Genomic DNA, 25,661 nt, shown 5'->3' with positions numbered 1-25,661 from the left:
ACCTACGATGACTCCATGACACGGTTGACTAGACTTTTGTCCATGTTGCCAGCATGACTACCAAAAATATGGGCTACTGGGCCTTATATTGATTTGTAAATTTTCATTAGGTTAAAGTGATTGAGTAGTAAGAAGTAAAATTCCTTTTGCACATTGTCTGAATTGTAACCATAAAGAGGTAGGCTTTTACCTAGGCTTGATGTTAGTGCTAAAGTTTTATTTCTGCTTGTTCAAGAAAAATCATAATTTCTAGTAGGTGTTTATTTAGGTCCTCTGCAAGCAGATGTTGATGGATCTATCCCAGTTAAAATTATTTCTGATTTGGATATACTTAGTACATTTGAAGCGGATTTGATCTAAAGTTTTCTGTGCATTGCATGTATTGCAACTGCCATTGCTTATGATATTCATTTTTTTGAGACATGGTGTTCTGTTGGCAGTTTTTATCCGCGACACCTTTTGTGTGGATAGGTCTTTCGGAAGTTTTATAGTTACATGGGGGGAGATTTTTGCAAAGAATTTCCCTTTGGAGGGAATGTCATTTTGATAGTTTGAGTTCTACCCCTCTACTATTTGGTTGGCTACCAGTAGGTTTATGTCGGTGGGTGCTAGATGACAGTTCATCAGCGGGGCGCTGTTCTGGCCTTCAGTAGCTGCCAGATATGCACTTTCATTTAATTTTTTGTCACTCCTTGCAGGACACCACATTGTGGTGTCAGTTATGGTCAGTTGAATTAACAACATTCGAAATAAATTTCGAATGCTGTTAATTCAACTGACAGATGCCACCACCGGTGTTCTCCGTGGCGGAGTAGGCTTTGAAATCTGATTAGAAAAAATTGTAAAAAAAAATAATTGAAGTAGAGTCAGTTCACAACGGTTCACGAGTTGCTAATGTTTTCTTTACCCAAAACTTGCCGCATTCATTTAATGTGCAATTTTACCATTGAATTTTAAGTTGCAAACTCCCGACCGAACAGGTCCTTTTAATTTAGTTAAAAAGATGTTCATTTTAAATTTATTGCAAAATAATTAAAAGTGTAGTGTCAAATATGGAAAGCAATGTCTATTATTATATTCCTCCTTGATCAAATACGGAGAGTACTCTAGACGTCTAAAACATTATGACCACTTCTTCGCAGTTCATGTATTTGATGTTGTGGATTTCATTGACCATGTAGTGAGAGGTAGACTCTTTGTCCAGGAGCCGACACACGTGTAAGGAGTCCGTAATTATGACCACTTTCTTATGACCTTTTTTCAAAACATGTTTAGTGGCTAGCAAAACCGCTTGGAGTTCTGCTGATAACGTTGTAATTTGGTTTAGCTTGTGTTGCCCCACAGTTACAGCATGATCATTGTCCCCTGCTGTAGTGATATCATTCCAAACGATAAATTTAATTCATTAATAATACGAAACCCAAAAGACTACTTACCCGACCTCACACAAATTTTCAATTAAAGTTACGCAAACAATAGCAATCAGTCGTTAGCCGACCCATATTTCCTCATAAGTCACTAGAGTTCACTTTGTATCTACCGCCGAACAAAACACATGAAATAAGACCCACTTGAGTCACAACATACCGTGCATACATCACCCATCTACATAGCTACATGACTATGCATAAGAAATGCATACAGGCTATGACCAGCACGACCCGTATGCTTCTAGATTTGTAAATTGAAAGAAAGAGAAAGTTATGACGTCACAATCATAGTAGAGAAATATTGTTATGTACAGAACAATTTTTCGTCAAGAAAATTGCAAGTAAGAAATTAAAGGAATTTGATTGGTTAGAAAATGTAAGCGCATAGAAAATAAGGAATTTACATATGTTAGAATGTAAGTAAGAATTGTATTTAAAGAACTAGAGCCCCAAGGCTTGGGCGACTGGATTAGTTGCTTTCAATAAGGATAGATAATTGCTATACAGTGATATCTATCCTAAGCTCTTCCTGTGTCGATTAGACCAACGGCAGACTGCTGCTGATTGTAGCTTCCGCAGATTGTTGCGGAGTTAGGAATCCTCGAAAAAGGTTTTAAATTTTTAATAAAATTTATGTTTCAAAAGTAACTTATATAGCTCTTCTAATTTCACTATCTGGATAATTTCACGATGTCGACTTCACCTCCCTACACTGCGATGCTTACATCGCCTCTTCTGACAAAGGCATCTGTGGCATATATTTCAAAGTTTCTAGATTTGTAGTTGCATATGGTGACATTGATCACGTTTGCTAACGTTGTTCTTGAAATGTTTCTGCCTCTACCTGAGTTATAATTACTTGTAGGTTAGATAGAGTATTCGATTTTCTGTCGGCCTTCAGGAGGTCAAAAAGGTGAGAGAAATGTTTGTAAGTTGCAAAGAGGCCATTTTTAGCATCTGCACTCTTTTGGACATTCCGAAAGGCATCGATTTTCGATTTGCATAAAGTCTTAATAGCTCCCTAGTTACTAAGATCGTTATTTTGAGATGATGATGTGGAGCCGTTTTTGTGAGCCCTAAGCACCTTTTTAGTATTGTCGCTGCTATTTAGGTGATATTGTTGTTTAGGTATCTGAGTTCTATTACAGATGTGGTGGCGGCTTAATCTAGAATGTGTCGTATTAGAACTCTGAAAAATTTGATACTATTTTCAGGAGGAAGGCCCCAAAACCGCGACTTCGCGACGAGAGCGGAATCTCATTCGTCTCTTTCTGAATTAAATGGCTCGACCGCGCACGTGGAGCCGTAAAAGCGCCCACAGACGACAAACCAAGTTGGTGACCAAGTTGGACGTCTGTGGAGAAATTCTCCATACAAACTCAGGTTGGGGCAACGGTTGCGCGAACATCAAAATGTTTTGATATTTTGTGAGCGTGGCCTCTGAATGTGAATCGGTTACGAATCGGTTCGGTGTGTGCTTGATTATTTGAAAAGCTTTCGAGCGATTTTAATGTGATGCGAACGCTTGAGACGTGTTTTCTGGGTAGGATGGGAAATGGAGATTAGATTGCCACTATGTAAAATTAAAGTGCAAAACTTTTAATTATCCGGTCGATACAAGTTAATTACGATAATGTCTTAGTTTTCTTCTTTTTTGTTCGCTCATATTCTTTTCTTAAAATGCATTTACCTTATTTGGAATGTAAAGACATGTTCTGTGGTATCTTATGATGTTCCTTATCCTTGAATATTCAAACAGATGTGTGCATTTGATACTTCATACATTTCATTATTGGTTTATGACGCTTCGGATGCACTTATTTCTTATCATTCAATTGAATGGTTCATAATTCTCGTTTGAAGAGGTGTTTAGGGTGCTGAATTAGATTCTATGAGTTGAGCAACAGAAGCCGATTTATACTGGATGTACTTTCTTATAAAAAAGACGGAGTTGTTGCTTCGTACGGCTGATTCTCATCGTTAATTATTTGTATATGTTTACATCAACTCTTAAAGAAATTACGAAGGACTTTTACTTGAAAGAACAATGATCCCTCTGGTCTACCTTAATCCTTTTATTAGGTTGTTTAATTGCAAGTAGGCGACGAATGGCTGTGTAGGTTGAATTGCCGTGTGGCACATGCCGCGTTTGGGTATTGTTCAAATAGGAATTTTGTAATGATAAGTTTGGAGATAGGAGATCAAGTCGATCCCTTGAGTGGCCGATAACGACCTAGAGGGCAGAGCTATCCCAAAAAGCTAAACAATTTGGCAAAATTTGACCGTGAAGGTCCGCCCACAAAGATTGCAGCTCTATCAAAGCTCTCGGTCGACACGTTCTTGCACGCCTCTGTGCTAGCCAGGCTCGGGAATGTGGGGGGGTCCTTTCAGCGCTTTGATCCCTCACGCTTCATTACTAAAAACAACGTGCCTTTTCCGATGCGTGGGTCCGCACCGGATTTTAAAATCGATTTTAGGTAGGAATTCGCGACGGCCTATCGAATGAAAACCAGAACGCGAGCTAAATTGGAAAATAAAAAAAAAACCGGCTCGACCACGCGCGTGGAGCCGTTTGTCTCCGGACCCGAGTGCCGCGATCAAGTAGGGGAAGATCCACGACGGATCACCGTCCCTTCCGCCTCAGATCTTGTACGAGGCGCGGCCGGTGAGGTTCCCACCCTTCCTCGACATCCTCCGGCCAGTTATTCGATTAGAGGATGTCCCTTTCATATGAATTCCGCGGGAGTAAGGAGGAACTAAGGGGAGGAAGTCCTCAAACTACTTCATATTATTCACACATTATTTATAAGAGTTCAAGATCATAACAATAAAAAAAAATAAATTGAAAAAAAAATTATGGTAAAATTTAAAGAAAGAAAAATTCAAAATTCAATTCAAAGAAAAAAAATATGGTAAAATTCAACTAATAATAATAAAAAAAAACAACAAAAAAAAAAGAAAAATAAATGATAGAAAAATGATAACCAGGACTCACCCAGTTCGTCCCTCCGAGCTCGACTGGCGGCTGGTGTAACAGGTTTTAAAAAAAAAAGATTTATATCAAAAAAAAAAAACAATTAAGTACTATTAATCATTAATAATAACATGTTCGAACTCGCACGTTTCCCAGCCTTATTGTTCCTTTTGTTTTTCTTCTCACAAACTGGTCACTTTCCGAAAAACCACCTCCGAAACATCCAAAAATTCTCCGTCACTACCAAAACTTCTTGACACAGCCCGATGAGCAACCTTCTCTTGATATTCCTCCTCAGAATTCTCCGCCAAGACCAAAACTTCTAGCCACAGCCCGATGAGTCACCTTCTCTTGATCTTTCTCCTCAGAATTCTCCGCCAAGACCAAAACTTCTAGCCACAGCCCGATGAATCACCTTCTCTTGATCTTTCTCCTCAGAATTCTCCGCCAAGACGCTCCAACCACCGTCCTCCAGATTCAAAACCAAACTCTTGATATTTTTTTTTTCCTCCGAATTCTCCGCCAAGACGCTCCAACCACCGTCCTCCAGCTCCAAAACCAAACTCCTCTTTCTTCCCGCCAAAAACCTTCTCTCCAGCAACATTCTCGCTGCCTTTGTTCGTGCACCGCTTTTATTCCCGCTACATAGCCTTTCTCACTCGGCAATGTTGCGGCAACATGCGCATGCGCCTGCAGATGCGGCAAATCATTCCCCTCCTGTCAAGATCAATTCGCTTGAATACATTGAATAATGTGCAATCTGCGGCGAACTTTAAGGCAATTGCACACTATTAAATGCATTGTTTAAGCAAATTAATTAAGAAAGAGCCGAATGAAATTCCGCTCCCGTCGCGCAGCCGCGGTCACTACAATTTTGTTTTTTAAAAAAAATGGGTTTGCGATGTACCTGTACTCTGTAACTTTGCCTACCATTTTCTGAAAATGAGAAATTATAGTGACGCTTGTCCTTTGCTTTATCTTGAAATTAACTCGTTAATTAAGATGCAACAGGTAATTACAGGAAAATCATTTATGATACAATAATCAGTAATTCGCTCAATATACTGTTAATTTCTTTGTATTTATAAACATGCAATTGAATTAAATTATGCGCATTGAAAATTAAGAAGTTGATCCATCAAATTCTAATTAACCTATTGGTGAAAGATGACGCAGATATACATTTTGATATGTTTATATTTGTACTTAATCTATAGATAAAATGACCTTCTATAAGCGGAATAGCTACTTCTATAGATATAATTTAATTGTTTGGAACCATTTATTAATTTTTCAGGAGAAATCTAAATGTATATGTTATGACAAGAAAAACAAAGCATTAAATGCAATGTTCAAAGGTGGCACATATATTTCCTCATTTTGCTTTTGTAAATAAGCACATTATTTACCATAGTTTTCTCATTTTTGCTTTTTAGCAATCATTTCCCTTGCAACGGATCGTCGGGTAACTTAATTAGTTTGCCTGCAAAATGGAAATTAAGATCGACAATGGCAATCATGGTAATTAGGTTGGAGACAAAAATTCAAATGTCTGTAAAAAAGGAGAGGAACGCAATTAGTGAATGTTCACGGGTACCATAAATCCATTTTTAGGTTGAACTCTTTATCATGTTTAATTTGTGTGATGTTTTGTAAAAGATTGTTAGTTGAGTGAGGTGGGAAATGCCGACAATGAAAATAATGATGGCCAATAAAAATTGAAGTCTAATAAATGTTGGGATGGGACGCATATATTTTTTTAGGAACCTTTTTTAAATATGCACGGCGCCTTTGAGAATTATGGCTTGCATTTCAGGAAGGACAGCTTCAATTGAGGAATAGGTAGCTGAACGAAAGTTTCCATTGTTTTATTGTGTTGCAAGTATTTGCCTTGTGCAGGATCATTAGTAATATTTATGGCTTAAGTATTTTCCGGCAGGGTGAGCTGGCTAATCCCAAATATGAGGATTATAATAATAAAATAATAAAAAGTAAGTCTAGTTTAAAAATGAAAGGAAAATTCTTAATACTGTTCAAAGGTGAAACATATTTTTAACATATACTTGTTGGTAATGATTAAAAAATGGCCCTTTAATAGATGGTGATGTCGCCATACCGAATTAGATATAGTTAATTGTTTAGGATAAGTGAGGGATCCTAAGTCCACAACCACTTGTTGTTGGACCGGACCAAATGGAGAGCAACTTACTCCCACGTTTATTTGGTCCGCGGATCCCTCGTTTGGGGCATGGCACCCAAGCATTAAAAATTGTAGGACAAACGGTTTCGTCCAGGGCAAAGGCAACTCTTCAGACGCTGCCTCATCTCTGCCCTGGGAGCAGCGTGACCGTGAGTGGCATCGGATGGAAAACGCTCCATTTATATGTTTAGGAAAACACGCCAAGGGTGCGAATTATATCCACGATGCCACTCACGGTCACGCTGCTCCCAGGGCAGAGATGAGGCAGCGTCTGAAGAGTTGCCTTTGCCCTGGACGAAACCGTTTGTCCTACAATTTTTAATGCTTGGGTGCCATGCCCCAAACGAGGGATCCGCGGACCAAATAAACGTGGGAGTAAGTTGCTCTCCATTTGGTCCGGTCCAACAACAAGTGGTTGTGGACTTAGGATCCCTCACTTATCCTAAACAATTAATTTAGCTTTAGCCAGCTCAGGCTCAAACTATCGGTTTCTACTGGATATAATTCGCACCCTTGGCGTGTTTTCCTAAACATATAAATGGAGCGTTTTCCATCCGATGCCACTCACGGTCACGCTGCTCCCAGGGCAGAGGTGAGGCAGCGTCTGAAGAGTTGCCTTTACCCTGGACGAAACCGTTTGTCCTACAATAGATATAGTTTTCATGGAATTTCCGATCGACAGAGATTACTCCTGTAGCAAGGCGGAAAACGAGGTAAGATAATTTAGTATTGACGAAGAAATTAGGAAATTACCTGACACAGTATAAATAGGAACATTATATTCGTAGATAGTCAGTAAATTATAAGCCGCTTACACCATACATTGAAATTTTTTACTAATAATTTTTTCAGCTAAATTTATAAAATTAATTAAGAAATACCTTATAGTACTTAGATTTGCCATTGTTTGCTGTATATTTTAAATTATAATTGAAAGAAGTTATTTACATTTGTAGTAAGTAGTATGACAGGGATTGTAGATACTGAGGCGTGGAGGGAGTTTTTCTCCGTGCTACAAACCTTGCCGGAGCTTTGGAAGATCAAAGCGGACGTCTTTAAATACAAACATAAGAAAAAAATTGCACTTTCAAAACTATTGGAAGTATACAAGTCCATAGACGGCAACGCGAATGAAGACACCGTGAAAAAAAGACTTCAAAATATAAGAAGCTGCTACCGCAGAGAGTGTAAAAAAGTCGAGAGGAGCCGAAAATCTGGAGCTGCCGTCGAGGAGGAGTATGTACCTACGTTATGGTACTTTGATCTAGTTAAGTTCTTGAGGGATCAAGAAATACAGTTGAGTGGTACGTCTACCGGCGACTTGGAAGATGGAGATCTTGAGTTACCAACGGTAAGTAACTATGATATTAATCTAAGATTCTATACTTACATTTCAAATTATTCTTTAATTTATGTTACAATTAACGTTATTTAATTATTTCAGGAAACTCATGAGCCGGGGCCCAGCCACAAAAGGAGAAGAACGAATGATGCGCACCTAGAGGAGAGGAATGCGCTATTTAAAAACGCGCTGGCCCAGTTGGCATTCTCAGAAAAGCCGAAAGATGATGCCAGCACACATTCTGAAAGTTGGGCAGTTTCACTTAGGGAGCTTGCGGCGCTCCAACAAATATGTGCCAAAAAAGCGATACAAGACATTTTCACGCTAGGGCAATTAGGAGCCCTACGGTTGAGTACAGTAAATGTTGCTGAAGCCTTAGCAATTTCAAGTGAACATAGCGGTAAATAACTTTCCCTCCTTCCTTTCTGTTATTATTTAATCATATAGTTACATATAAATACATACTTTCATTTATAAACAAACTTTGCCAAGGCACTGTTCCAACTCCATTAAAATACTTTGTGTATTTGATTCTTGTTTCTTTTGCTATTAAAGTTGCATTTCTCGATGCAGTTGGTTGAAGTTCAGAAAGCTGCTGGCTGTCTTGTCTCCAAGCACCCAATTGAATATCACCATTATTTATGTGTTCAACATCAACACTTCCTCTTAAGTAGAACGAGGGGTTGGTTTTCCTTAAAAAATTGTGGAGATAACAACATGCTAGAACTATTATGGTAGCTTTTTTATTGTTCAAATTCATGCGGTTTATAAGTATGCGGAATCGTGTTGCCACAATTCCAAATGCATTTTCCACAATTCTTCTAGCCCTGTAATTGTATACCCTTTCCTCTATTATTATTGCGGCTGTACGGTTTCATCAAATTCCTCAATGATGGGAAGGCATCTTCCCCCACAAAAACAATTTACAATATTGGCAGTTGTAATGATAATAGTGGAGATAGGAGATCAAGTCGATCCCTTGAGTGGCCGATAACGACCTAGAGGGCAGAGCTATCCCAAAAAGCTAAACAATTTGGCAAAATTTGACCGTGAAGGTCCGCCCACGAAGATTGCAGCTCTATCAAAGCTCTCGGTCGACACGTTCTTGCACGCCTCTGTGCTAGCCAGGCTCGGGAATGTGGGGAGGTCCTTTGAGCGCTTTGATCCCTCACGCTTCATTACTTAAAACAACGTGTCTTTACCGGTGCGTGGGTCCGCACCGGATTTTAAAATCGAATTTTACGTAGGAATTCGCGACGGCCTATCGAATAAAACCAGAACGCGAGCTAACTTGGAAAATAAAAAAAAAAAAACGGCTCGACCGCGCGCGTGGAGCCGTTTGTCTCCGGACCCGAGTGCCGCGATCAAGTAGTGGAAAATCCACGACGGATCACCTTCCCGATTGCCGTCCCTTCCGCCTCAGATCTTGTACGAGGCGCGGCCGGTGAGGTTCCCACCCTTCCTCGACATCCTCCGGCCAGTTATTCTATTAGAGGATGTCCCTTACATAAGAATTCCGCGGGGGTAAGGAGGAACTAAGGGGAGGAAGTCCTCAAACTACTTCTGATTATTCCAACATTATTTATACAATTCCATAAGATTTACTATAAATACCAAAAATGAAAATAAAAATAAACAGTGGTTCAAATTCAAAAGAAAAAAAAAAGAAAATACTAAAACAAATGAAAAATAAATAAAAATAAAAAGAAAGTAAAATAAAAAAAAAAGAAAATTCAAACAATTACTCACTCTAGTCGTCACGCCGAGCTCGGTTGGCGGCTGGTGTAACAGGTTCTAAAAGAAAAACAACAAATTATATCACGTATTCAATGATAATATGTTAGTTAAAGCTTTTTCTGCCCCACTTTTTAGTTCCGATTATATGTACAACTTTTTCAAAGATTTCTTAGATAAATGCATTTATATTGTTCGTCTGATCACACCATTAGCGAAACGCTTCACCGATTTCTTCCTTAAGTCCGTTATGTTTTATTACTTATTTAATTTTTGCTTTAGGGTGAAAAGTTATCCAGTTGCCTTTGCACCTTTATGGCGAATCAATTGCCATTCCTTCACCTTCGGATTGATGACGTTTTTCCTCCTTCTCGAAGACTTCTCACTCTTCTTCCCTTATTTCTCCTTCTGTCAAAATTGAATTCTCCTGTCCTCTGCCAAGCACCAAAACACCACTCCTCAAGACTCAAACATCTTCCCCGTTTTCCTCTTTTCTTCACCTTAGCATTCTCCTCCCGATCAAACTCTCGCCCCAACCGCTAGCCTCTAGATCTCAAACCAAACTCCCAGTTATTTTTTCGCGCACCGTTTTCCTCACCCAGCAACATTCTCCTCGTTCTCTCTTCGTGCACCGCTTCTATTCCCGCTACATAGCCTTTCTCACTCGCTAGGCAATGTTGCGGCAACATGCGCATGCGCCTGCGGATCCGGCAAATCATTCCCCTCCTGTCAAGATCAATTCGCTTGAATACATTGAATAATGTGCAATCTGCGGCGAACTTTAAGGCAATTGCACACTATTAAATGCATTGTTTAAGCAAATTAATTAAGAAAGAGCCGAATGAAATTCCGCACCCGTCGCGCAGCCGCGGTCACTACACAGTTACATGCTCATATCCAATAAACTAATGACATGTAACGAGCAGTTTAGTTGTTAGAGTTGAGTTTGACGATTGGAAATAAAATCATATTAATAAATAAATCGTTCGCGACGATGTGCACTCGTCGAGATCTCGCAACGGCGTAAAGCCGTAATTTTCACACTTGTGCACTGTGCTTGTTTAATTTTAGTTTATACTAATTCGCAATTCAAATATTTCCGGTTAGAGCATTAACAAAAAAAACAAACTTCACGTGTATATTATTTCTACTAGTTCTCCTCCTCCTAAGTATAAACTTATGTTCTTTTATTTTGTCTTTTTAAGTTTTTTGTTCTCCTCAGTATTTTGTATGCACGTTTCTTAGCCCGAACAAAGCACTCTCCCTTTCTTTCTTTTCTCGCGCGCCCCGCGTCAACACTTTCTTCTTTTCTTTTCTCTAATCTCACTTGCTGCTCCTCCCTCTCTAAATTGTCAACTCCATATATTAACTCCCGCAGAACTCTCGGATGATCAAAATGCCATCCCAACCTCATAAATTTTTTTCATCTGTGTGCAGAAAACTTCCACACACAGTATTTTTTCATGAAGAGACAACAATCGAGTTGCTCCCCGTCGCAGAATATTAAATAAAAAGAACAAGCAAAAAGGGATCGCGAGAATTCAATCTTCCTCGTCTGGAGTCAGAGAACAAAGTGAAGATGAATCATTGAGGACGGAACGGCACAGCATATAGCCGACTACCTCCGTATTCCATCAAGGATCCATCTCACCCGTCACTTCATCCCTACGAAGAAGAAAGAATATTTAATTTTTTTCAAATTCTGAAACGAAGAGATAGCCGTTTCGCATAAAGGTAGGGAAGGACACTCCTCAGAAGCTCGGACGGCAATACCTTTCAGCTTATAGCCGCAAAGGTCCGTAGATCCAGAGACTTCTGAGAGGCAATCACCTACGAGACGTTAAATCTCAAGACAAACACAACAAACGGCTAGCTCTTATGGTATTCTACCAAGGATAGGGCAGGAAACTCTACGTTACAAGGTGGGAAAGGAAATTGAGGCTTAGAAACACTTGCTTCCGGGGAAAAAGGCGTGAAACCTAAAACTAGAAATCTGAAGGCAAGTGTACGTGGAGCCTAGCCGGGAACAATATTGAGAATCTATTGATTCTCTATCCGACACCACCAAATGAAATTGTGAGCCGGAGTAGGCTATCTTCCACTTGATTCAGGAAACCTACAAATGAGAAATTATGCCTGAATCCAGGAAACATTGGGCCCCACGTTGGGCGCCATTTGTAATGATAAGAGTGGAATAGGTCGTTATCGGCCACTCAGGATGATCGACCTGATCTCCTATTCCACTCTTATCATTACAATCTGCCACTTCCGTATCCGCGCATGTTGCTGCAACATGAACTCAAGAGACTTCAAGGCGAGACGAGGCATGAGGAGCGGTTTTCAAAAGAACAGCTGCATGGACGGAGGGCGAGAAGGAGAAGTTTTTGGAATTGTAGCGAGAAAGAACATCTGGACTGAATGGTGGAGAAGAAGAGGAGATCGTTCTTGCTTTTGATGTAAGCGGAGGACTTGGCGGTAAGGAGCAGCCCCTGTCCGGACTCTGGAAGAAGATTTTTTCGTGACATCGACAGAGACAGGATGGTAAAAAGGCGCCGATGGAGCTTCAATCTTTGCCGACGGACCTTCACGGTACATTTCGCCAACTTTTTAGATTTCTGGAATAGCTCTGGTCGTTTTCGGTCACTTAGGATGATCGTCTGATCCTCCTATTTCGTTAAGCTCATTACAGACTCTACCAGCTTTTGTATCCTTAGTGATAGTGTCAATTGTTTGATCTTTTAGTATAAGGATGAGTTTATTGTCTTGCCTAGGAAGGTTATCTTTTTGATTTTCTGTATGCTGACATTGCCAAGGTTCCAGGGGTGTAGTGTGCTGCTGTTTCTTTTTAGAGTAATGAATTTTGGTTTGTCCGGATTTGCATTTAGATTTAGGTTCTTACATTCATTGATGAGGGTTATTGCTTGGGCTTTAATGGAGGCTTCAGTTTCTGAAATTGTTTTGCCTGTGGCTAATATGAAAAAATTGTCAGCATATTGGCAGATTTCTATGTTGGGGTCGACTGGGTTATCGAGTGAGGCAGTGTAAATGTTGAATAGTGTAGGGCTCAAGACACATCCTTGTGGCATACTATTGCTAATTTACACCTCCGCATCACCTAGGATTCATTTCCTGTTAGCCTGGAACCTTGAGATCCAGATAATGATTTCTGCTAGTATTTTATGTGAGATCATTTTAGTTTCAAGGGTTTTTAGATCTACACTTTCATATGCTCTGGATACATCAAGAACTACCGCTTGTGCCTGAAGTTGTTTGCTTTGGCTATAGAGATTGAGAGAAGGATGTCGTTTAGACATGTCACAGTGGATAATCCGCTCTGGTAGGCATGGCTGTTGGGAGGGAGAATTTTGTGTTCTTGAATGAAATGGTTTAGTCTATTTTTGATAAGTGTCTTGAGGATTTTGGCGAACACGTTAATCAGGGATATGGGTCTGAAGTTTTTAAAGTCCTACAGGTCTTTATTTATTTTGGATATGGGCACAATCTTAATAACAGACCACTCCTGTGGAGGGTTGAGATTTAGCCAAGTTTCATTAATGAAGGTTAACAGAGCAGATTTGACAGGTTTAGCCACTAACGTAACCCGGTGCGGAGTGCTTTTTCCGTTTGTTAAGAACCAGAGCGAATTCCTCAGGAGTAAAATTTTGTTGAAGTGGTGGTGATAGTAAGTGGGATGTAAAATTGTTTGGAGTTGAGTTGTTGTAGTTTGAGCTAAGTCTATGTATTGCTAGTCATTTTCAGAGTCCCAACTTCGGTTGTTTCTTTTTTCCCCTTGAAAATTTTTAACATTTTTTGTTGCTTAGTGTCTTTCTCAACACTCGAGTTCTTCCCAGATATCGTCCCAGGCTTTTTCTTAGCCGCCTTCACTGCTTGTTTGCAACAGAGAAGGACATGAAGCTGCTATGATTGGCATTACTGTGGTAAGCTCTCAGAGTTTGTCTTTTTTCTACAAAGAGTGTCTTTAGATCGCTGTTCCACTGTGGTTTGTGAGTGGAGATCTTTCGGATTTTGAGTGTCGACTCTCTAATTTTAGTTTGGATTTCCGATGTCAAACCGTGGGAGTGGGATGGACTGCAAAGCAGCTTTTAGGTGCAGGAGGCCTATTTTGTTGTTGAATTACAATGATGTTGCTGTGAATGGCAATTGGTTTATGCCTGCTCTTAAAAATCGGTTGTGCCAGTGCGATCCAGGACCATTATATATTATTGCAATTAGTGAGGGTGACACCTGGGGCAGATGCTCTTGTTTTGCCATTTGTTAACTGGTCCACAAAAGTTAGTGAACCGTTATTGAGTGGTCTAAAGTCTGATCTCATTAATTCGCTTGGGATGTTAAGTTTGTCAGTTTGTTTTTTGATCTTTTGTATGTCTTTTGCCAACGACGGATCTTGTATCTTTGATGAGATGTTGTTCATGAGCTTGAGGATTTGCAACAGGACTTTTTGATACTCAGATACAACTGTGTAGGTTGGATGTTCGAAAACAGGATGGTTTGGCATGGGTAGTTCTTGATGGTCAGTTTTGGGAAAGAGTGTTCTGGGGTTCGGGCGTGGATTTGATTTGACTACTGAACTGAACTTTTTACTTCTTCTGATGGTTCTGTTGAACTCATCTTAAGGATTCCTCATCCAATTGTTCGGACTTGCTCTTTTCTCCAGCGGAAGGAAAGCCACGTCACAGTCCAATGAATCATAATATTTTTTTACTTCTTTGGTAGCTTCCCTCATGGAGATATTTTTTATTGCTGCCATCTTGATGATCTTCAAATGTTCAATCCAGATGGAGCAATTTCTGTCTCTGACGTCATGGTCTGACTTACCACATAAAGCACATTTTTTTCCGCATGAGTTGCCATCGCACTGATCTTTAGGGCCACTGCTATTTAAACATCTACTCAATTTCGCTTTACAGTTAGTGGCAATGTGGCCCAATCTACCACAAGTAAAACATTGCCTCGGTCTGTTCAAGTAATGGCCAACCTCTACCCTCACGCTACCAATTGAGATATGTTTGGGGACCTCAGAACCAACGAAGGTTAATTTGACTGCTCGAGATGGAAGGAAGACATCTTTGTTTTCCTTAGATCTGAAATTCAGCCTTTGTACTTTCGTTACTTTAATCGGAGGGTTTATATCCTGTAATATTTCTTGTTCGGAGAAATCAGTGGGGATACCTTTAATAATCCCAAATCTGTATCTATATATATGTATGCTTTTAGCCCTAATGTACTCAAGGGGTTGTTGGATGCCAGATTGTTCGCACAGGACGCTGACTTACAATAAACTTTTATCCTCGTAGGCCCATCTTCCTTGACCATAATTACCTGGTCATTGGGATTAAGACGCCTCGTAAGCTTATGGAAATTGAGGGGTTTGAAAGCCTCAATTCTATCTTGACCATTAATTTTGTCTATGTATGTCGTGGAGTTGCTTCTTTCCGGACATACTGTGTACGCTTTACATTGAGTGTTCTCATTGTATTTGTACACTGGGGTTGTCTGCTTCATAGGAACTATGTTTTGTTTCTTCATGGGAAAAAAAGTTTTACTTAGGTCCTGAGATTGGGTAACCTCAGGAAAAGCTTTGAATTCAGCCGTGACTGGTAGAATTCCAGAAACCTTTGGCTGTTTGATTGTGAGAGATTGAATTGCGGATCTTGGCAGCCTCCTCGATGCTCTTCTCTCTTTCCTGATTAGGACATAGCCACCGATTTCTGTTGGACTTTTGAACTGTGGCCTTACAGGTGCCTGAGGAGATGTTGAAATTTGGGAGACGGACCGGTCTAAGTTTATTTTCCACTTGTCCGGAGGTTCATATTCCCTAATCTCCATAACCTATCTTAAATAAGACAGAAATGCATGTTTACAGGAGAAAACACTCACCAAACAATACAGAAACAGGTTTCTACACCAAAGTTTGATTGAATGTAAGAGCAGAAATAAAACTTAAGCACCCACCTTCACCAAGGCCAAGGCTTTGCGACATTGGCAACATTTTCTTCGCCTTCTCCAGAGACAATCTTACGGGATAATGCATTTAGTAATATGCAATATTCCTTTATTTTATTCCCGTCCTAACACTCCTTAGCCTTCTCCAATTTACTACTTTCGATTTACCCATTCCCATCCCTACATTTCAATTTCAGCTTTCAACTTAAACATGTAACTTTTGCAACTTTTAAGTTACTTTTATTTATTTTATAAAGACTAACTACAGGCCCTTTTCTCCCAACCCCAAGAATTTGCTTACATTTGCACAATTCCAAATTTTATTTTAATTTCTCCATTTACACTATGCAAGCGAACAACGTGAAAATGTACATTCACCTAATTTGTTTATATCTAGCCAACGTTGGAGCATTGTTGTTGTTGTCGCAACGCAACGCTCCTGTATAGCGAAGGGATCACCGTGTCGTTGGGTGCATGTCCTTTTATGTTTCTGAGCGAGGCATGGGGTGTTGTTATTGTTGCTGCGGCGGCATAAAAGTGGGAGTTCAAGGCCAGGTACGGAGACCGGTTAATTACTAGACGTCTGATGAGCTGACAAGGTAGACCAACAATTTTCACTTGTGGATTTAGTCAAAGTTCAAACATTGAAGCATTCCCGCATAAAGTGGAGTGGTGGCCAAGTGAAGTGGAGGTATTTTTACATCTTTTATTCAAGTGTCTTGATTTTTTTTTTAATCTTTCGGTTATTTTTTTTCTCTTGAAACCAGTGCCAGTGGCAGGATAGAAAAAAAAATAAAAGGAGCGAATTCTATCTCATTATTGCGGACTGCCCATCTACAATATGTTTCGTGAAATTCTTTTCACGTCCTCCTGCTCAGAAGCCCAGCCGTTTCGTAGCCGGATCGGCTCTGATTTGCGGTCGTGCTCTCAAGTGCTGTTTTCGGGTCTTGTCATAATGGCAGCCTATTCGGGGAAAAGCTGGCAGAGGTATATATGGACAATATTATAAGAAAAAACATGAATGCAATGGAAATGTTCCAGGCTAAACATATCGTATCGGCAGGAAATGAAGTACTATTTGCTTTGCACAAAGGAAGAGATAAGAACGCTTCTAGAAACAAATAGTCACCAAATCAAAGAACAATATGAAGAAGCGTACGAATACAAACTCAACCTAAAGAGGACCAAACTGCTCCAAAAGAATCATCTCCTATTTAACAACACGTCAATAGTCGTACAAGGCAAAAGATGCCATAAAATAAGGCTGGACATCAAGAAGGAGATAGAAGAAATCACAATATGCATGTCCGAAAAAGATACAGATGTTATAAGGCGAATCATACAATCACGTCAAATAAACGCAATTCCCTACATAGAACGCAGATTTGAAGCCATAATTGAGGCCATGCAAGATCCCATCACTTATGACCAACCAAACACAACCAGCCAAAGACGCCGTGTACATAAGGAAAGAAATGAAGAGACGGGAACGCGTGGAACAGGAACAGGGGGATATAAAAGCAAAAAATGGCATCAAAATGGGACAATTCATATTCTGGCCCGGCTGACATCCCTCAGGGATCAGTCCTCTCCGCTACCCTCTTCTCCCTGTTCATCCCAGACCTTCCCAAACAAACTCCACACCCAAATCCAATCCGAATCCTCCAATACGCGGATGACCTCATCCTCTACACCTCCATCAGAAACATCTCAGCCGGTGAAGCCCGCCTGAATTCCTATTTGGACGAGCTCTACCAGTATTTCACCCGCTGGAAAGTATCCCTAAACCCACAAAAATGCGAGACCATCGTATTCTATGGTACCGCTAAGATGACCCCGAAGATGAGGAGCAACATTTCAACCCTATCCCTGAAGATCCACAACGACACCATCCCAACCGTTAAGGAAGTCACTTATCTTAGGGTGACAATGAATTCCCGCCTATCCCACCTCCCACATATCACGAAGGCATGGAACCGTGCAACTGGTGCCTTCAAATCCCTTTACCCAATCCTAAAATACAGTAGTCCAACACCTCAGAAAGTCAAGCTGTTTTGCTACAAGCAACTTATCCGTCCCCTCCTCATTTTCGGCTTCATATTCTGGTCCGACTCTTCCCCCTACCAAATCGAACAACTCCGTCTCAAAGAGCGCAGAATCCTACTTCACTGTTCCAATATCTACAAGAACGAAGGCCGCTCCAAATACATCTCCAACCAGATCCGACTCCTGTCAAACGCGCTGCATCGACGCTGCCCTAGCCCATCATGCCCTCCAATTCCTCGACAAATGCACATCCCATCCTAATCCACTTATCTCCCAGGCCATGCAGATCGAGATCGTTGAAGAGAATATTCTACGAACTCATTTGTTCCCTCAAATCCTCCTATCTCTACAGTCCCGTAGCCTCCATTTCGACCCCGGCGGTAGAGTAATCTTCTACAATGGCATTTACTCCTCATCCCAGTTTTCAAAACCCACCCATCCTCAGCGCCACTCCTAGCTTCCTTTCCCAAACCCCTCCCGCATGCCCACCATTCCAACCCACATCCTAGCTCCTTCCCAGCATCACAGAACACAATTAGATATAGTTATCCGAAATAGAGACGATATTATTTCAAGGGTCACTTCACCCACTAACAGAGGCCACTAAGGTTATTTATGAAACACACACATTACTAGCATAAACTGAGCAAATCTCGCAAGTCTTCTCTACAATGTCACACCGACACCATATAGAATTGAAACATGAAGGATCAAGATAAAATGACCAACAGCAAAACACGGCGATGGTTAGTAACACTAAAATCTTTATTAATTACATGAAAATTTACCTGTTAGATGTCACACAATTGATTTATCAATCCATGGTTATAGACAATTCCACAAACATAGAACGCCATCTATCGAAAAAAACGTAAATTAATTAGGAGTACACCTGATACAACACATCTTCAATCTTCTCTCCTCCTCCTTAGCTCCGCAAAACTCACATTTTGGGAACATCCTTCAAAATAATGGGCTGAAGAGGAAGAGTGGGAGCCTCAAAGGCTGCGCTTCAGAAAGCATCTGAGGCAGGAGGAGCAACGATCGAGAATGTAATTCGTCGTGGATCCTCCCTTTCGATCGTGACACTCGGATCCGTAGTTTTACGGCTCCGCACGTCTTTTTTAAATTTGTATTTTCAGTTTTAGCTCGCGTGTTTTTATTTCGCTAGGTACACGCGAGTCCTCGCGCTTTTTAAGTATTTTTCCGGATCCGGTGCGGACCCACGCATCGGCATGGACACGTGAAATTTTGTGGAATGACACGTAAGGGATCGAAGTGCTCAAAGGACCCCCCCCCCTTGCACAGAGACGTGCAAGCACGTATAGATGGAACAGTTCGATGTAGCTTCAAAATTTGCGGGTCAATTTGCCCAACTTTTTTTTAGGTTTTAGGGATCTTCTCTAGGTTGTCTCCAGCCATAGTACAATTAAGTCATTACAATATGTTAATAAAGTTCGTGGGTAGTATGCCATCCAGATGGATATATGTATATCTACGTTAGTACCACCGATATTGAACTTGTGGCGCGGCAGGGTTCGCAGCATTTGGAATTTATTTCGAATGTTGCGAATGCGGACAAATAGATGGCGCGGAACTCTCCTCGTTTTTTAGAACTCGCCACGGGAGTGGAGGATTAGCGGTGAGAAAGTCCCGTTGGTTGGGACAGGGGAAGACCGCATGGAGATAAGGCGGTCTCTTCTGCTCCAACCGCCGGTGCGAATACACGAGTCTCTCGGTTCTCAAAGTAATAATAGTCTGAAATGAAAAGTTTCTTTTAAAAGCGAGTCCATGTGGAGGATTTACCCGTGAAGGTTCCAGCTTCAGTAGTCTAAACTGGATTTACCCGTGAAGGTTCCAGCTTCCGTACGCCCTAGCATAGCGGCCGTTCAACCACCGTCGGATGAGGTGAGCGACTTAAGGCGCGAGACGCGTACGTACTTATATATGTACGTACATAAGTATGCTTCGGCGCATGAAGTAAAGTGGAAATATTCAGATGCATGCGATCAATTGAGATAGGTATGTGCGTATAAACATATGTAAGCATTGGTACGCGGTAATAGGCAATGTTTGTTTGTTTAGGATGAACATAACAATTATGTCTTCAATATGTACATATAATAGTTATATCTGAAAGTTTGGAAATATATAGGTACCACATTGTATACCCGAGCTCCCATTACTATCATCTACGAAATGAATTTCGAATGTTGTTAATGCGAGCGGATAGATGACGCCGCCGGTACTCTCCGTGGCTTACTCGAACTCGCCATGAGAGGGGAGAGCCAGCGATGAAAAAATTCCGTTAGTTGGAAGCAAGAGCACCGCATGGGAAACCAACCGGTCTCTTCTGCTCCAACCGTGATTGAAAGTCGACGCGTTTTAACTTTCATAGTACAGTATATTTTGTGTTACCTTAAAAACTTATCGCAACTACGTTTACACATTCGTGATGTAATTACGGTGTCAGGCGAAATATATTTTTGGTTATAACGAAAAACAAAAATTTATTTAGAAACCAATCAGTGGCTGTGCAACGTGCTGACAAGCCATTCCAGATCTAATACAGTTGGAATAAATCCATCAAATGTAAACATGGAATATGATACTACTCTGCATAAATCGTACACGCAGCATCACACCACCAGATGGATATTAAAATCACAAAACATTTAAATTACATACGCAACGTAAACTATCGAATAATTTCGATAACGCAGTTTAATCTAGTTCCAAAGGTTGTTAAAGACGGAGATTTCAAAGAATAAAGTTGTCCGTGAGAAAACTAACATTAGTTTCGATTTTTAGCAATCTACGAAAATAAAAACATATAAAGAATATTTCTCACATAAGAGAAACACAAAACCTTTATACCCGAAGTATCCAGCTTCTGGTATTCCGACTTGTTTCACAAGGAATGAACTGAACATAATTCCGCCCTCTTGCCTCGGCACATCTGCCTCCGCCATGCAGGTCCCGGCATCTTGCATGCAGGATATACTTCCACCCTCAGGTGCCTGAAGAGACGAGTTCGGCGCGGATTTGATCTTTAATTACAATTGGAACTTTACCGCACGTGGACTTACACGACGCAGCGTAATCACTGTCGCAGCGGAAAATGGCATACCCTTCGGGGAGCTCCGAGTTCAGTGTATTGTCGTCAAGCCAGATTTCAGAAATACAAATTACACGATGCTGCTGAGCCAGCGCGAATAGATTGAAGGCCCCAGCTTAGTTCTTAAACCTCTTACATTTTGATAAAACAAACGGATAATGAACACTGAACCAATTACATTGATCGGTCAAGTAGGCGGGGTTGAATGCAGCTTAATGAACACACCTTCAGGCCAAAAAGAAGGATTGCCAGATAAGTGACTTTAAAAGAACCTATCATTCGCTCGGGGTTGCAGTCTTTTGTCAGTTTGACACAAATCAATGACACATGACAGTGAGCCGCCCTTGCTTTTTATATAATCCTCGTCCGTAGAAGTGGCGAACGCAAGCAGATGAAGCTGCGGATAATGAATGATGGCACGCAAAAGCGAGACAGCATCGGAGACTTTTTCGGAGTTGCTTGTAGGGTGGGTCACAGGCGGCTGAGAAGTAGTCGCGGGTGCAGTGGCGAGAAGCGTGTGAGGCGTTTGAATCAGAACCTGCTTATTGTGGATGCTTTCAGCTCCTATAGAAGTATATCCAGCATCATTTGTTGTTGATACCCAACGAGATTTGCACGGAGTATTGTCCGTGGGCGATTTCAGCTGCTGAGAAGGTGGATCGCATCTGTAAGCGATACATTGCGGCAGTTATCGCTACGATAAGAAATGTTAGATGCAAATTTCGTACAATTATCCAGAAAGATTGAAGAAATTGCAAGATATTTAATATGGGAAGATTTCCCGCAATAACTATCGCACTCTAAAAACTTCGAACGAGGCGATTTGAGATTTTTGTACATTGAACATAAAACGCCATGAATTGGGAGAAACTTTGCCGTTTTGTTTAGAAAGTGTATAAATATGTTGTATAAAATTGGTGTTGTACAGGGTGTCCCAAAAGAAATTTTATATTTATTTAGCTTACTGCGTGAACGCAACGTATCCGAGGGGCGCGGGGGTTATGTCAATCGGTAGCCTGGCTCTTGGGAATTCAGTCGCTATGGAGCGTTTCTCAGGAGCAGACCGCGCGCTGTGCATGCGAGAGTTTTACAAAAACGGCGATTCGACAACTGTAGCGCGTAGAAAATTCTGCAGTATTCGAGGTTTTTGTCACTTAAATGATGCGCCAAGCATTCCTCTCATTCGACATTGGGTTAACAAGTTTGGAAAGACTGGTACAACGCTGGATAAATTAAAATCCGGGCGAGCTAGGTCATCAAGAACGGTAGAAAACGTAGCGAATGTTAATCAGTCTGTTCGTGACAACCCGAACCTTTCAATTCGGAAGCGCGCAAGTGCTTTAAATGTGCATAGATCATCATTACATCGCATTATGCATAAAGACCTAAAGCTGCACCCCTACAACGTTCAATTGGTGCAAGAATTAAAGCGCCAAGATGCCAGTCAGAGGCTTAATTTCGTAAATCAGGTGATTGAGCGATTTTCAACGTTTACCAACATTTTGATTTCGAATGAACCCCATTTTCATCTTAACGCATCAGAAACACAAACATCAGAAAACCCCTACATTCGCCTAAAATGACCATATGGGCTGCGATATCGGCGCGAGGAATTATCGGCACTTACTTTTTTGAAGACGAAAGGGGGCGTTACAGTTACAGTGAATTCAGAGCGTTATGTGGAGATTTTAGACAACTTCTTGGTACCTGAACTGCAAAACTTTCCTGATTATAACCAAAGAACATGGGTCCAACAGGACGGAGCAACTTCACACACGTCCAATATGTCTCTGCCACGTGTTCGTGAAATTTTCTCAGGCAAATTGATCTCCCGGAGAGGTGACATAAATTGGGCTCCACGCAGTCCAGATTTAACCCCTACGGACTTTTTCCTATGGGGTTATCTTAAATCTAAAGTTTACGCCAATAAATCAACTTCACTGGCGCATTTGAAAGAAAATATCCGTCACGAAATAGCAGCCATCCCTGAGTCCACCTGCCGAGACGTCATAAGTAATTTTACTGTTCGATTAAATGAGTGCCGAGAATGTGAGGGGCTACATTTAGACGATATTATTTTTGAGAAATTTATTTCGAATGTTGCGAATGCGAACAAATAGATGGCGCGGAACTTTCCACTTTGTAGAACTCGCCACGGGAGTGGAGGACTAGCGGAGATAGTGTGCCATGAGTTGGGGGCAGAAAGAAACACATGAAGACAGATCGTTCTCTTCTGTCTCCAGCCTGAAACAACGACGGATCTCTCGCGTTGTTAAAAAGTGTCTCTATTATTTCTTTCCTTTCGTAAATTAAGTTTGATTGTTTAAATAAAAGTTCAATTCATAACGACATTGGAATTACACTTGAAAATCGTTAAGCAATCTAGTGCAAATAGCACATATTCATGTTAAGTTTGAAAATTCTTTTTTTGGGGTTTCCTAAAACTTTGTAGGAAGTCATTATCGAAAGGAAAATTGGAAAACTTCGGAAAAATTATTGTAGGTCTTAGTTGTCCCAGGACGACCCGCCAGGCTAACAGAAAGAGCTAAATTCTCTGGTCCGGCCCACGATGATCGCACCTGGGGACGAGAATTGGCCAGGCATTCGGCCTATGTGTACTAGTTGCCACTCGGTTTTTGGGCGCTGGGCCCTGTGTTGCCGGACTAATTGTAGGTTCACGTATGTTTCACTAGGTTTTGTGCCAACACTTGCAAGGACAATTGTGTCAAAGCCTGTCCGAACAGGCAGCACACGTGTTACAAGTTTAGACACAGCAGTTTTTTATATGACTATGGTTAAGTTGTGTTGTATATTACTTCTTCTAGATTTTGTATTATTTGCCACTTTACGTTTTGTTATTATGTCAGCTTATATTAGTTTTTGGGATAATAAGACGCAGAGCTAAGTTTCAGAAAACTTGACGACTATTTAAACTTCGTGCGTTTGACAGTTCGGGTGAGTTACGTCAGCAATATCTCCTTCACATCCTTACCAACCAACCCTACCCCAAAAGATGACGGCGGCGACACTGCGTCTGAAACAACGTCATCAAGCGACTGTGAGTCCGATTCGAAATCCGGATCTGACAACACGATCAGGAGAACAACATCGGTTGGTGCGATCCGCGAGGCGGTCGGCCTATGAAAGGAGAGTCAAGAATTTTTAAGAAAACTGGAAGACACTTATGACCTTGATCGTAGCTAGGTATCTTGGCAACCATTAATGGACGTTAAGACAATCGAGATAAACATCAACTTCATCATCGGCCGAGCTTGCAGATACGCGTTCGAACTATTTCTTGGCGAGCGCAAACCCCATATAGTTCTGCTCTGCTTTGCCGCGCTACATGGCTGGGGAATTGGGTTTATAGGGAAACAAGAAGAACAAGGACCGCGAGAAAGCGGCGCATTAGCAACAGGTTGAGCAATCATGGCGTAAGGAGCTAAGACAACGTAGAGGCCAAGTTGAGGGCGCCCAACAAAAAAGAAACAACTTGATTCTAATCGAAAAACCACGCTGTCCAATAAGCCGAAAGCTTCTAAAATCTAAAGAGGCTTGCGTGTCCGGTTTACCAGGTTGTTGTTGGCGTTTTAAGTACAATATAATTCGCAACCTTGTGTTTTTGCGATGATAAAAGGGAGCGTCTTTCCACCTGTTGGCACTTTCGATCACGCTGCTCCCAGGGCAGAGGTGAGGCAGCGTCTGATGAGTTGCCTCTGCCCTGGACGAAACCGTCAGTCAATTTTTGATTTTTTCGATTTCTAATAGAGTAATTTACTCCGGGTGGATTTAATTTTGTCGACTCCTGAGTCAAAACACGTGATAAAATCTATGTGTCCTGACAAGGAGATAATATGTGAGAACCAAGAACCCCGACCCTCATCTCGCTGAACTGCTAACATTCGGGTTAGCTCCAGCACATGCCGTCCAGTTGCATATATTTTTTTAAATTAATGAACATTATTTGAAAAATTGAGTTAACGGATATCCAAACTTTGTTTGTCAATACTATAGAAAACTTCCGTGAACATAGTATTGTGAAATTAATAACACATTGATCAGGTCGATATGGAGCAGAATTGTTAATTACAAAGCCTGAATTTAAAGGCTCAACTGTTTTTAATGAGAACCTTGTAACCATTGAACTGAGTAAATCTTAAATTTACTTCAATAAACCGGCATAAATAGGCATGTTTATTTTGAATTTGGCAAAAACAACTATATATGATTTCCAATATAATTATATGATCACTGAATTTGGTTTCGAACTGTACATTGTGTTATACGGATACAGATTCCCTTATATATGAAATGTGTGTTACGTGTTACGACTTCTATTAAGTAATTAAACGCGGTTGTCGCCACCGGTTTAGGTTCAAATATGCAATTCATGTGGCGACTGAAGATAAAGTGAAAAAATCTAAAGGTATCAAAAACCATACTGAAGAAAATAGAATAGAAAAGAAGTAAATGAAAATCGGAGGCGCGAACCTGAACGCCGCCGCGAATTCGCCTCTGCCGCCACATTGAACGGCCGTGGAAACAGCTGACGGCCTGACAGCAGACCGAGGCAAAAAAGGTCAAGATAACAGAGACTCTTGACTAGACCGCTGGCGCGAGGAAAGAGTCACTAGAAAAGTAGTCAAAGAAAGGAAAGTGTAAACCAAAGCAAAGCCAAAGTGTTGTTATTATCAGAAAACGGATTTTATTTATATTGGGGGAAAACTATTAAATTAAAATGTTAATGTTAAATTTGAAATAAGAATTGTTTCCACCAATATATTATACTTAATTAATTCAATAAATAAATTCCCTATAAACCCTACCCTATAAAGTAACAGACTCTGTCCCGA

At 40.9% G+C, this 25,661-nt stretch overlaps 2 protein-coding genes across 3 annotated transcripts in view; one reads left to right on the top strand and one right to left on the bottom strand.

Annotated features, from left to right (window-relative positions):
• Positions 1–25,661, bottom strand: part of LOC119656494 (mothers against decapentaplegic homolog 4-like) — a 127,200-nt gene that overhangs the window by 1,862 nt on the left and 99,677 nt on the right. Inside the window, exon 10 of one of the 2 annotated variants that reach the window (XM_038062827.1) lies at positions 9,696–9,740. The exons of the other annotated variant lie outside the window; for it this stretch is intronic. The gene's annotated coding sequence lies outside the window, so the exon portion shown is untranslated. The remainder of the gene's footprint in view (positions 1–9,695; positions 9,741–25,661) is intronic. 2 annotated transcript variants of the gene reach the window in all.
• Positions 7,569–8,354, top strand: LOC119657019. The gene is made up of 2 exons (XM_038063767.1): positions 7,569–7,955; positions 8,049–8,354. Exons 1-2 carry the CDS (start codon positions 7,569–7,571, stop codon positions 8,352–8,354), a joined length of 693 nt encoding a protein of 230 aa, XP_037919695.1.

The sequence above is a fragment of the Hermetia illucens genome, chromosome 5 (assembly GCF_905115235.1).
Source record: "Hermetia illucens chromosome 5, iHerIll2.2.curated.20191125, whole genome shotgun sequence".
NCBI classification, from domain to species: domain Eukaryota; kingdom Metazoa; phylum Arthropoda; class Insecta; order Diptera; family Stratiomyidae; genus Hermetia; species Hermetia illucens.
The sequence above is the reverse complement of the archived record's forward strand: the minus strand, read 5'-3'. Positions and strand labels throughout refer to the sequence as shown.